Source organism: Drosophila yakuba, chromosome 2L, assembly GCF_016746365.2.
Source record: "Drosophila yakuba strain Tai18E2 chromosome 2L, Prin_Dyak_Tai18E2_2.1, whole genome shotgun sequence".
NCBI classification, from domain to species: Eukaryota; Metazoa; Arthropoda; class Insecta; order Diptera; family Drosophilidae; genus Drosophila; species Drosophila yakuba.
Genome location: NC_052527.2, coordinates 23,347,433 through 23,361,814, shown reverse-complemented (window position 1 = coordinate 23,361,814; position 14,382 = coordinate 23,347,433). Strand labels below are relative to the sequence as shown.

Here is a 14,382-nt window from a genome sequence, read left to right as displayed (position 1 = left end):
CCGAAAACATTTTAAAAACAGTTGCTCTAAAAACTCACTCCTAAAATTTGAAAAATGCTTTTACATTATACCATATATTGGCACGCCCTTCTATCCCCACCAAACCGTCCCAAGCTGTAATGCGAACACATTTCAAAAATTTGTAAATATTTTTAATTTTATTATTCTGTTTTCACCAATTTTTATCGATATTCCAGAAAAGGGTTTAAATTATCTCGTTCGCACTCCTACTAGCTGGGTATCGAATAGTCGAAAACTACACTATAGAGTCCTTTTTTGTTTTTTTTTGTAATTTTATAATAAGTTTCAAAAGTTGTATCATAAGCCAATGTTGGTTTACGCCTAACCGGCCCGAGCACAACCATTTAATCTAAGACCTATTAGAAAGAAACCTAAGGCAAGAATATATAACAAAATGTCGGGTTGGGAACGCATTGTTGGAGGGTTTAGGATATAGTTAAAATAAAAATCCATAATCAGTTTGTTTGAAAAACATAATTGAATACCTACCAGCAATCCAAAAACTTACGAACTCAAATCGACTCTAACTTCTTTTCTCATTACTGCTTGTGGAGCGGGGTTTCAGTAGGATTTTCAAAAAATAGTTCCAGGACATTAGTTTAAAACGAACTTTTAGCACGGAAATCGCAAGCTACCGACTTGTAAATAAGGACAAGCCAGTGTGAACGGGTCGCAATAACGTTTTCTTCCCCATTGCTAATATTCTCTTTATTTTCAAAGTTTTTATAAAAGAGAAATTCGTCTCTTAATATATTTGTTTCTGGAACTGAAAGATACTTATAACGGTTATAATGGCAATCAAAGTTTTATATGTTAAAGTCAATTATATTATTGGGATGTACTCTGTGGGATAAGGTTATAACACTTACAATTCATGGTCGGATTTAAATCGAAATTATTTTGAGGTATTTCACGCTTAGAAAATGTTCCCACGTATAGTAACTTATTTTTGTTATTAGAATTCGCTTATTAAAGTCACACATTGTGCGATCCCATTAAAAAAAAGTTGATGAAATTGCACCTTCAGATGGAACAGCAGCAATCAAAAAATATTGTTCACGTCTCAAAGTTGTTCGTTTGCACGGCTGTTGACTGCAAAGATGATATTGAAGAGGTAATAGTGTTTCACTAATTCTCGAAAAATATATAACATTTATTATGTTCTAGAAATTTGAGCGTTCATTTGTCACTCTACAGATGCAAATTTCTGGTCTCAGTGATAAAGAGATGCACGATATGTTATCACAAGCTGTGTGCAAAGACAAACAGCATGAGGAAATATCAATCGGCTTTCTCTACATAATGCTTACCGACCCTTCTATGGCTCCCAAAACATATAGGGACGTTACGCTCGTATCTAGAGACGGAATGAATGGCATTGTCACAAACCTCACGTTTCTGGTCGCTGAGAAATATACTAAGCTCACGGAGGTAGCTCGAAGACAATTAATTTGGTTGTTACGGGAATTCGTAAAGCATCAGGTTCTAAGTGTTGAAAATGTAATATGGAATTGTTTGCGGCAGGCTGGCGGAGGAGACGTTTCCTCCAGAAATCTTTTTCTTATCGAGAGCCTTTTGGACATATTTATCGAGTTTAGAACGTGGTTGGAAGGCAACCCATTTCTCGTTCAGTCTACTGTTTACAGCTTCGTACGCCTAATAGAAGACCACGCAAATCCTGCTCTGATGTCGCTTCGGCAAAAAGAAGTAAAGTTTACGATATCATTGATCCGAGAAAGATTCCATGATATTATACCACTAGGAAGGGATTTTGTACGGTAAATGTAACATTAAATTAATAATCGCATCAGTACATATTTAACACCTTGCCCTTAATCTTAAAAATTTGTAAATTTTAAAAAAGGCTTACAATCTTGGTGGTAATCATTTTTAATCTATTGTATTTAGACAAAACTTTTGAAAAGCATACATAGATTTTATTTTAAAATGTCTTTTTAATGATGTAGCACAAGTCTCATTTGTTCGGATATGGGAGGAGGAAATTAATCTTGTTTTTAATATTAAGGTTTCAGCTCTCTTACTTCTACAGCCATATATATTTCAAAGTCTTGGTATGCAATCCAATCTTGTAAGGCTGACTCCCTAATATTGAGTAGGCAGAACATATTTTAATTTCTTTCCATCTTTTCACACATTTTCTGACGAGGAACGCCACAAGGTGCACAATGGAAGTGTAAGAACGAGGCTTTCAGCTTTCTAATAGGGAAAAAACATATTAACATATTAAAACACGTGGTTCCGAGCCTCACCCCAAAAGCGTCCGTGCTAAGCGTGGCCCTTGCTTACACTATGAATACACAAGCATTTTAGCTTGAAAGTAAAAAAAATTATTTGTACTCAATTGTTGTTCAACGACCATTTATCATACTCACAGATTTTATATAAAGTTATATATAGAATACTTATTGTAATATTTTTTGCTATAAGAAGGTAGAGTTAGCCCTTTGCATTTATACTTTTCGCAAAATCCCCTTTAGAGGCCAAATAAAGGATATTTTTGGCAGTCGCTTTGAAGACAATTGTTATACCCGTTATTCGCAGAGTAAAAGGGTATACTAGATTCGGTGAATAGTATATAACAGGCAGAAGGAAGCGTTTCCGACCATGTAAAGTATATATATTCATGTTTGGATCAATAGCCGAGTCGATCTGGCCATGTCCGTATGGACGTCGAGATCACAGGAACTACAAAAGCTAGTAAGTTGAGATTAAAAATGCAGACTCCAGAGACAAAGTTTGTCAATTCATGTTGACACGCCCACGAACCGCCAAAAACTGTCAAAGGGTATAAAAACAAGATGAGTTTAAACATTTGCTATATTTTGACTGTACAGCTCTCTGCGCTCAGCCTGCTTTTATAGGTTTCCCTTAAGGGTTATTCCTTATTCAAAGTCCACGGTTTTATTGTTAGCCTGGTCCAGCTTGGTACCATTGCTCTCCTTAACCTGGCACATCGACGCGTACTGTGTTCTGGCTGTCCTGCTTCAGTTCGTGCCCTCTTTCTACCAGTTTCGTTTTTCAAAACTCCGTTTCTCCAAACTCTCTTTCTGGACTCCTCGGTTTTGCACTGCTGTTACTACGCGTAACAGGCAGGCCCTCCTTGAGCAATTGACATCTGCATTTGTGCGGAGTTTTAACTCCTCCCAAAACAATGTAAAACAAGGGAGAACGCTATAGACGAGTTCCCCCACTTTTTGATACCCGTTACACAGGTAGTTGAAGTGCGAGGGACAAATTTCAACACTGGCAGTTTTGGCGTTAGAGTGGGCGTGGCAAAAAAATTTTTTCCAAATCGAGGAAAAATAAACATAACTACATAATACCAAAATGAAAATCATCAAAGCATTTCTCAAAAGTGTGAGCGTGGCAGTTTTGGGCGTTAGGGTGGGCGTGAAAAATATAAAATATTTAATATTTAATATACCCATTACTCAGCTAGTGGAAGTGCGAAAAAATTTCAATACTGACTGTTTTTGGTGATATGTGGGCGTTAACTCTAAAGCGTGCGTGGCTAAACGTTTTTGGGCAAATCGAGAGAAATTTACAGGACTAACAAAAATGTGAAAAAATATCAAAACATTTTTCAAAATTGTGGCCGTAGCAGTTTTGGGCGGTTTGTGGGCGTAAGGGTGGGTGTGGCAAAATTTTTTTTGGCAGATTTACAGATATTTGCAAAACTAATAAAGAACTGAAAAAATATCAAAACATTTTTCAAAAGTGTGGGCGTGGCAGTTTTGTGCGGTTTGTGGGCGTTAGGGTGGGCGTGGCAAAGTTTCTTTGCAGATCGATAAAAGTCGGCATGCTGAATCTCAACTTTCTAGCTTTAATAGTTCCTGAGATCTGGACGTTCATACGGACGGACGGTCGAGCATGGCCAGATCGACTTGGCTATTGATCAGGATCAAAAATTTATATACTTTATATAGTCGAAAACGCTTCTTTCTGCCTGTTACATATTTTTCATGAGTCTTACTCTACGAGTAACGGGTATAGTAATAAATTGCATACTTGTCGGGTTAACGTTGTCGTTTTCGTTATTGTTCATTATTTTCTCGATTTTAAGTACTAGCATTGAAAAATCTCTGATTGTAGATGGCGAATATTCACATTTGCATTCCTCAGTTGTTCGTCTCAGCCTCCCCGTATGTAAGTCTATTTTATAGGCATTCGGCTTTCCTTTCACTTTCTCGCAGTGCGCACGAGTAGACGCACGACAATCGTAAATTCTAGAACTGTAACTTTTACCTCATAGTCAACTCTACCTATTAACAACAACCCTATTAACGATAGTGCGGGTATATCAAATAAACCATTTAATCTCCGACATACTTTTCAACGAATCTAGTATTACCTTTTACCAAAGACATTAGAAGAACAAGATGCATAACGCCATACGATTTTTTTTGCACACGATTTTTTCGTGCTGGCCTAGAGCTCGCTTCAGGCTCTCTCGAAATTTTGTTTAAAAGCCAGAGAGCGGAGAGCTCTAGAGCCAGCAGCTCTCTTGTACGCATACAGCGCCAACTGACCACTGTATTGGTGCACACGTATGCACATGCATTGTAAAAATGACAAAATGTGCCCTTCATTTTAGAAGTTTTAAGACTTTACATCTACATATATTATTTTGTATCAATTGCCACCACCTAAAAACTCTAGTTTTGCATTGCCTTAACATAACAATTATTCAAATTTAACAAAGAAATAATAATTATTATTATTATTGAGAAATTAACGCATGATTAAAATTATGCGGAATTTTGGATTAGCTATAGCAGCTGAGGGCCTTAAGCTAAGTTATATACATTTTGTTGAGTTTGGTTATATTATATGTACAAAGGAGGTTCTTATTTTACGGTTAATTACTATGTAATAGTTTTTAAAGCTAATTATTTATGTTATTTATGGATATGATTTTTTATTTTTGCTTATATTGTATGGTAAAGGTTCGTATTTTTTAGGAATTGTATTGTTTGGTGAATGTTTTCATATGAGGTGATTTCTCTAATTGTTTGTTTCAAAAGATTCGATCTGTTTTGCTGAAGGTCAGGACAGTCGAGTAATATATGTTGTAATGTTATGTTGATGTTGCAGGTTGTGCAGATTGGTGATGGAGTTTTATTGAGTATGTGGCTGTGGGTTAGATTGGTATGTCCTAGTCTTATTCTTGTGAATTTTATTGAGTCTGATCGTGAGATGTTTTTCGTCGGGGGGCTGTCGTGGCTAATATTTTTGTAGTGGATTGATGAGTTGTTAAATATTGAAGTTTTAAAGGTTACAGTGTTTTGTTTGATGTATTTCAAGATGTCTGATGTGTTGAAGTTTTTTTGGGTAATCAAAGGGAAATTATGTGCGTTTTTCGTCCGCGAGCTCGTTTCCTGGAATCCCGCAGTGTCCCGGGACCCATAGAATTAAGGTTTTATTTCTCTTGTATTTGTTTAGGATATTTCTGATGGAGGTGGTGTAGTAGTTTTGGCTTTTTATGTTTTCAATTTCTTTTAGGGCTGATAGGGAATCTGTGCAGACTGCAAATTTTCCTCGTTGTTTGCTGGCGTGGTTGCATGCTGTCAGAATTGCTGCTATTTCGGCTGTGTATATGGAGGAGTATTGTGGGAGTATATGGTGGTAAATAATTTCTGTTTCCGTTGTTACGCTATATGAGACTCCAATAGCTGACTTGGATCCATCTGGATAAAGAAAGTGTCTGCCTGCTAGTGTGTTTTTTAATTCCTTGAACTTTTGTTGGTATATTAATGGTGCCGTTTCTGCTTTGGATGAGGTGTGTAGTGTGGTGTTAGTGCTTGTATTACTGCACAGCCAGTGTGGGGTTTTTTCTTTCCTGCTTGTTTCGGGTGATACATAAATATTTACTTTTTTTAGTTGTTCTATTGTGTTGTGTAGTGAAGACGGGACTTTTGGTATTCTTTTGGAATTTTTAATTTTGTTGTAAATTTTTTCAATTGGTGAGAACTTGGAGTTGATTATGATTTTGATGTTTTTTTGTGTTGCATATATTGTTCTATGTTCTATTGGCAGTATGTTAGCTTCATGCAATAGGTTGTTAATTGGAGTGGTAGGAAAGGCATTGAAGGCGATTCTTATTGCTGAGTGGTAAATCATTCTTAGTTTGCTCAGGGTTGATTTTGGAGCATTTCCATAAATGTGTACTCCGTAGTCTATTTTGGACATAATAATTGATTTGACCACATATATTATTGTGTTTGTGTTGCAGCAGAATTTTTTGTTGGCTAGACATTTAATGACGTCTAGTCTTTTAGCTATTTCTAAAGTAAGATTTTCTATGTGTTTGTTCCATCTGTAGTTTCTGGCTATTGTTATTCCTAGTATTTTGAGGGACGTTACATTTTGTATGGGGGTATCGATGGTTTGCAGTGTGAAGTTGCAGGTTCTTTTCCTACAAACGTGCAGATGTTTGCATTTGTTGGTTGAGAGGGATGCACCCGAGTCGTTGCACCATTGGTTTAGGTCGTTGAGAAGTGCGTCTAGGTTGAGGTTGTTTTGTTTTTTCCCAAGATTGTAAATTATTGTGAAGTCGTCGTCGTAAGCAGTGAAATCCATTTGTTTGTGCGTAACTAGTATTTTGTTTAATTGGTTGAATGCTATTGCGAATAATATCACAGATAAGGGGGATCCTTGCGGTATTCCATTGTGTAGTGGTTGGGGGTTTGAGTAGCATTTGTTGGAAAGGACTGTTATTTTTCTATTGGTGAGGAAGTATGTTATGTAGTTGGAGATCCTTGGGCCTATTTTCCAGGCTATGAGTTCGTCAATGATGCTGTGGATGCCTACTCTGTCAAACGCTTTGGCGAAGTCTAGTGAGATGATCGACGCGTGGCTTTTCTTTGATAGGGATGCAGCTATCTGATAATCTAGCATAGCTAGAGAGTCGGAAACCGATTTTCCCTTTCTGAATCCCATTTGCCGGTTATCTAGAAGCTTGCTATTTGAAGCAAACCACCATAGCCGTTTTGCTATTATTTTATCAAGGACTTTGGATATGCATGGATTGAGTGATATGGGTCGGTAGGAGTTAATGTTGAAATAATAATAGCACAATCTATGTACATAATAATGCATAATAATTTTCAAATATGACTTTATATTAGAATAATTGTCATTCGAGTATTTAGCGTGCGACGTGTGAAAAATATAAGAAGACAATGATTCTTCGGTGCCGATGTCACACTTTGTGCTTCAAGAAATCAATTTTGCAATAGACAGCTTCCATATTTTTATTTATTTAATAAATAATATTTTTGTTTATGAATTATTTTTATGAAATATTTTATATGTAATTTCTTTTTTCGAAATTCTTTGTTTTAAAATACAGTAGTTATAATAATTTACTTTGTATAAGTTTTAATTATTTACTATAGTTATTTAGTCAAATTACTAGTATGAAAATGACCCATTTTCAGTTTTTAAAATGCAAATAAGATTCAGTCAAATTATTTTGTTATATTTTATTATGATATTTTTAAAAAAACACTCAATTATGGGTGTTAAGAAAAGCTCTACGAGTAACGGGTATAAAAAACTCTTTTACACTATTTCGGCCCGAAAATCGTCTTCAAGCACAAGCACGCACACATACACACTATCTCCTTTATTGTTTTTACTCACACAAGCAAGACAATTATATTTTTAGATTTTTACGCTCTGAATTTTAGGCGAGCGAAAAAAGAGCAATTTTGGTCGGCACCAAAAATGTGGCTGAATAGTGCAATACCAATGTATGGCCGTTACGCATCTTGTTATTATAATGTATTTGCTTTTACTCTACGAGTAACGGGTATAAATATCAAAACATTTTTCAAAAGTGTGGGAGTGGCAAACATTTTTTTGTCAAATCGATAGAATTTTTTGAGGCCTGACATTATATATAACATCTTTTCAGTTTATATATATTCATTTATATTGATCTGTTAGGGATCGAGAACAAGGAAGCTTTCAAACTTTATAGAATTTTATTCTAATAGATTTATTCTTCAATAGATCCAATCATCATTGCTAGATTGTCTAGACTAGTGATATCGGTCAAGAATATACATATTTATTTATTAGGGTCAGAAACGCTTCCTTCTCCTATACTTTTCACCTAATATAGTATACCCTTTCACTTTACGATTACGGGTCTTAAAAATCAATAAAAACATATTTTTATTATTTTTCAAATAAACTTTTATTTACAGCCTCCTACAAAACGTAGCTAGAATTCCTGAATTTGAACAACTGTGGCGTGATTTAATTTTCAATCCTAAAATTTTGCATCAAACTTTTAACGGAATTTGGCAATTACTGCATATACGGACAAGTCGGAGGTTTCTGCAATGCCGTTTACTGCCTGAGATGGAAAGAAAAATAAGCTTTTTAGCATCGTCTGTCAAGTTTGGAAATCAGAAGAGATACCAAGATTGGTTTCAGGAAAAATACTTTGCTACACCTGAGTCTCATAGCTTGCGATCTGATCTAATTCGCTTTATCATAAATGTTATACATCCCACTAATGATATGTTGTGCTCTGATATAATACCGCGATGGGCAATCATAGGCTGGCTCATCTCGTCCTGCACCAATCCGATTGCTTCGGCGAATGCAAAGTTGTCATTATTTTATGATTGGTTATTTTTTGATCCTGCAAAGGATAATATAATGAACATAGAGCCTGGAATTTTAGTTATGTACCACTCTATAAGAAATCATCCATTTGTTAGTAGCACGTTGTTGGATTTCTTATGTCGTATAACAAAAAACTTTTTCGTAAAACATGAAGATAAAATTCGTATCGGTGTTTACAATTCATTAAAATTAATTCTGGAAAAGCAGGTAATATATATGTCTATATAACCAGTTTTATATTTAATTTTTATTACATTTTTATTTTCTAAAATCAGGTGATACCAAATCTGCAACCACTCTTTGAGTCACCCAAACTTGACAGAGAACTGCGTAATTTAATAAGGGATAATTTTAGAGAGTTTTTATCACCGTCTGCTAATCTGGGTCAACTTCTTTACCCTTCCATGCATCCAGCTCAGGGTTATATTATAAAAAAAGAGAGCGACCAAAGAATTTTACATTGTGGTTGGTATAAATGATTTATATTATTATCGAAAAATAATGTGAATAAAAATTTATTGACAGAAAACATGGACCTTCATGAAACTGGGCTCATCAATACTAGTGGGTCGAACATATCGATGCTTGATGAGGACATAAAGATATCACTCGTGCCAACGGATCTAGAAATTGAAAGTGTTTTTAGCGATGAAACTGCTGAAAATTTGAAAAGAGTTCACAACATTGAAGAGAATACGGATGACGATGACGACCTACCTTTATCAAAGGTTTTAAGTTTGGAAATTTCATTTAAAAAAAATTATATAAAAAGATATATCAAATGGGTTAAAAAACAGGTAGAAGCGTTTTCGGTTCTTCCTTAATGTATTGTATTCTTGATCAGATCTACGAGTCGATTTGACCATGTCCGTCCGTATTAACATCGAGATCGGGAAATATACAAGATAAAAAGTTAGGATTAAGCATTATGAATTTAGTGACGCCAACGTTGTGCAAGTTCGATTGCGACGATTCTTGATCAGGATCAATAGCCGAATCGATCTGCCTATGTCCGTCAGAAGAAGTATGTCCGTCAAAACTATAAAAGCTAGAAAGCATACAGGTTCCAGAGACGCATCGCAAGTTTGTTGACCTACGTTGCGTCCAAAACTGCCACGTCCACAGTTTTTAAAAATGATTTTCTATTTTTTTAATAATCCTGCACTTTTATGTCGATTAGCCATAAATTGTTTTGTCAGGCAAAACTGACCAAAACTTCACCCCCACACTTTTGACAGATTTATGAATTTTTTACCGATATCCCAAAACAAATTTAAAAAAAACTTGACACTTTCATTAGCTAGCGACTATAGCGTTTTTTTTTTACTTTTTCTAATATGTTATCTGTCTTGCCATTTTCTATCTTGCAAATCAATTTGGTTTTATCCCCTCTAAATCAGAAGAACGGCCCGTAAATGTATTAATATGATTTTGTTGATTTGTTTATATACCAAAAATGTTTTAACTACGCCTACGAACTGTAAAAATCTGTGACTTCCACAGCTTTAAAAATTGTTTTCTCTTTTTATGTTTTATTTTTATTCCTGATTTTTATCGATATTTCAAAAAAATATGGAAATGCCGCTGCACTTCCACTATATGAGTTACATGTATCTGATAGTAAAGAAACTGGACTATAGTGTTCTCAATTGAATTTATTACAGGTGAGACTAAAAGAAAAGCCAAGAGTAGAACTAGCAGAATCAATAGCCGAATCATTCGATGCATTTGTTACGAAGCGTAACTCATACACCTGGGAGGCGTTCCTGAAAGATTTCCGGCCATTACCAGCGTCTGCCTTTGAAGAGTTTCAGCTAAACTATGTGATATCAAATACTGTTTTAATTTTACGGGAGACTTTGCCTCAACAAAATATATTTTCTGAGAGCAAAACAGAAGAAAAACATTTGGCAAAAAGTATAAGTTATCCCCTGTACGGTTTGTTTCGATTTCTATATGAAAACGATGAGAAAAGCAAAAAACCATTTCAAATCTTGTTGTCAGAGATTTGTGAAGGAATACCTGAAATTGGCTATTTGCTTCTGTACTTTATGAAAATTTATTGTAAGCTTCAAACGCGCAAAAACTCTCAACATTCATATCAGTTTAAAACCACTATTTATCGACAAATTTGCGATGCAGTAGATGAAAAAATCGGCAACTGTCTGATACGGGATCTTGATCTGCTGGAAAAGGAAAACACAAATATTTTTCTATGGCTTCTTCCTGACATTTATAGAGAATTTAAGTCAATAGCTACAAATAACACTGATCTGTTGCGAATAACACTCCGCTGCATAGACGCGAAAAATGTACGTGACATATTATATTCGGTCGCACAAGGGAAACTTACAATATTTAAACAAGATGGACTCATTGATTGCATAAGAGAAAGTCTCGATTTTGAGACTTACGAACAGTTTTGTCTTTGGCAAATTGTTCAAGCTCACGATGTACCCTTACGGTGTATACAGGTATGAGACATAAGTATTGATAAATGCTTTTGACTACTTCACTGGATTTATTGTTTAGGATCTATTGCCAGAATTGGAAGCCGGAAGCCACCCCGAAGCATTAAGCCATTTTCTCTTATTGCTTAAAAATGAAGAACCCACAAATGAAATAATTCGATTAATGCTTAGCCGAGAAACCAAGTCAAAAGGCGATCCATTTGTAACCTCAGCCTTAAGGTAAATAATGGCAGCACGATACGAAAAACATTGTAGAAGTTTAGAAGATTTCGATATATTTAGTTAATTCTTATCTTTTAATATATGCAGGAAAGCAAAGCTTAAAAACCAAAAACTAATCAAATTCAATAATCCAACAGATTCTGGTGCCAACGCTATGAGGAAAAACTGTCTGAAATTATTGCCTCCCTGCTTACATCAAAATATCCCAGTTCATCTCCCAACAAAAGAAAACGACCCCCTAAGGGGATTTCTGTCTCGACTAGCACTCCTTCTGCTGATCAAGTGCGTTTCATAGTTTTAATTTAAACACATTATAAACATATTTTATACAGGTATTAAATCATCTGGAGCATTATAGAAGAAGTTGCAGACATGGTACTGGAACTGGCCTTTACGTTCATGATATGATGCAAAGAGCACTTCAATCGGCGTACTCTCACAGTAACGATAGCACCAAGGTATGTTTAAACAAATTAGCTTACATAAACTTGATAATTTTTTAGCACGTTGTCCGCAGAAACAATTTAGTGATTTGTTTGCCCTGGCAGCAGAAGAAGACACCACAGTTGGCCGGCGCGGGGGAAGTGGACGTGGACGTAAACAACCAGGGAGTAAAAAAGATGTCAGTAATCATGGGACAAGTAAAAAAAATGCGGAAATGGTTAAAACAATATACTCCTCCGATGAAAATTCTAGCGAGGTTGGTTGGTAACATCTCTAAACCCGTACTAAAAAATAATATGTTATACATTTTTAGGAAGATTGGTCAAAATCTAAAATGACGCAAACAGCTAAGAGAAGGAAAAAAGCTAATAATGATTCTGACTGACAATTAGAACTTTATTCACTAATTAGTTACATAGCAGATAAAGAATTAAAAGCGGATTTCGAGCTTTTTCAATAAAAATTAATTCGCTAGTTACAATTATTAAACTATTAAGAAATAAAAAAGAGAACAAACTTATTAAAGTTACTGTATGTTAAAGATAAATCAATATTTAGAAGTTTTTTTTAACAAACCGAGTGTGTTTGAATTTTAATTTAGAATTAGGTGTGTGCTTTGTGTCTTAGATATCTCTTTTTATCATTTACGCTTTAAAATAAATGGCGGCGCCCAGTAAATTTTTTTAGGTTTTCCATCCGTCTCCTACCTTAAATGACAGTTTGGTAAAATAAAAAACACAACTGTTTATGAAAATAAAAATAATTAAATGTATTTAATTTTTATATTTTTAGAAATATATATGTGGGACTGGGTTGTGATTAGCCTTTTAAATAAGTTCACACAATTCCACTGAGTTTTTAATATAAGTTAAAATTAATATAATGCTGTGTTTAAAGTATTGATAATTACTGATTTAGATTGATTATTGTTTAGGGTTTTTTGCCGAGAGCGTCGTTTGTTTGCACGTCTTCTACTTTGTCGTCGTAAAAACCTCTTTCCGTTCTCCTGTCGGTGCCCTATTCCGGTTCAGTGGGAGTGCATTTGTGAGGCGCGTTTTGAAATTTCCCACCGAACTGAGGATTTAAGCGTTACGAGAACATCATCAAATTTCTTATTCAAATTACTTTCGATTTCATCCAAATTAAATTCTTCAAGCTCGATCAGAATTTTCCTAAATGTTTGTTGTAGCTCGTCAAAAAGCTCCAACCTTACATGGAGAACGGAATCGTCAGACGAAGTTAACGCAGAACTTGACAAAGAATTCGCTAACCGTTCCATTTTGTTTGCATCAGCGGTAACGTTTCATGGCAACAACAACAAAAAATTTGGTTCAAGCGGGAAGATAATAGCAAAAAAGAATTAGCTGTAGCTTCAGTTATTTGGCTATGCACGCACAGAAATATAATTCTATTTGTATGCAATCTTGCGTCACTTTTAATGTTCGCTGCCTTTGATTTTGTGTGAATATTGCAGACACAAATTGTGGTTCAAAAACGCACTCAGCAACAGCAGCCAATTATTAAATATAAATAAAGCTTTAAACGGCTTTGTACGATTTTAACTATATATTGTTTATGCGAAAATCACGTTTCGTTTGCAGAAATAGGTGCAATAGTAATAAAAAGAGAGAGGAAGCGCTAGAAAGAAGAGTTATATGCTCACGCAGCTGATCTGTATAGATAGAGAAGATAATGCTTTTAAATGTTGGTATGTTTACAAATAAAAAATTTAGGAATTTCTGGCGGCTGCGAGACCTTGCTTCATGAAAAAATTATGTTATGTGTTGTCTTTTCCAAATTGCGAATTTCTTTATTGCTTTCGAAAGTCTTTTTGCTCATTTATAGTATGGTATACGGGATGTCATTGATATTTATTTGGGGATTTCTGTATCAAAACGGCGTCAAATTATTAAAGAGTCAGTATGTAGCTCAGTCTCGTGCCGTTGGTGGCAAATTTTTAAGACAGGTTTTTGTGCGATCAGCATCTTAAGGTTGTTAAAAGCAGCTGTCACATACACCTTTTTGTAGCATCTTAAGACTTTGTAGACTCACAACAAGAATCTAAAGCAGGGGAAGAAGTACTATCATCGCGTTGAGTCAGCGGTGTCAGAAAGCGACAACAAAAACGCAAAAACGCAGATGACCAGTTCAGCGGCCGCAATAGGTCGCAGAAAAAATACGTACTCTACTTACGGGCACAGTTTACCGAGGGGGTATTGACTCCCAAAGTAGGGGAAATTTAGAAATATGTGGTGGCAACACTTGGCATAGAAGACCGATAGCTCAGAAAAGCTCTTAGCCGGTATAACAAGACAGTGGCCCACAGATAAAATAGTCAATACACGGGTGAATACCCGTAAGTCAATACCCGGGTGAGTACCCGTAAGTAAATGCCCGTGTGAATATCCGTAAGTCAATGAGTGAATACCCGAGAAGACTCAAAGTTAATACCCGAGAGTAAATTTCCGGAAAGACTCGAACTGACTACCCGAAAGCCAATACTCGAGTATCCGGAGTCGGGACTCAAAACCCTAGTATCCTGGGAACACTTGGCATAGAAGAC

At 35.5% G+C, this 14,382-nt stretch overlaps 1 protein-coding gene across 1 annotated transcript; it reads left to right on the top strand.

The window, feature by feature from the left end:
• Positions 1-935: 935 nt before the first annotated feature.
• Positions 936-12,394, top strand: LOC6539157 (integrator complex subunit 3 homolog). The gene is made up of 11 exons (XM_002086026.3): positions 936-1,135; positions 1,189-1,799; positions 8,256-8,889; positions 8,958-9,147; positions 9,208-9,410; positions 10,347-11,156; positions 11,215-11,372; positions 11,513-11,657; positions 11,708-11,833; positions 11,893-12,075; positions 12,133-12,394. The coding sequence occupies exons 1-11, from the start codon at positions 1,031-1,033 to the stop codon at positions 12,202-12,204; spliced, it is 3,237 nt and encodes a 1,078-aa protein (XP_002086062.2). The 5' UTR covers positions 936-1,030; the 3' UTR covers positions 12,205-12,394.
• The last annotated feature ends 1,988 nt before the right edge of the window (positions 12,395-14,382 follow it).

Coding starts and splice junctions, on each gene's coding strand:
- LOC6539157 (XM_002086026.3), top strand. CDS start 1,031: ATGAAATTGCACCTTCAGATGGAACAGCAGCAATCAAAAAATATTGTT. Junction 11,658..11,707: donor GCACTCCTTCTGCTGATCAA/GTGCGTTTCATA, acceptor TATTTTATACAG/GTATTAAATCATCTGGAGCA. Junction 11,834..11,892: donor ACAGTAACGATAGCACCAAG/GTATGTTTAAAC, acceptor CGTTGTCCGCAG/AAACAATTTAGTGATTTGTT.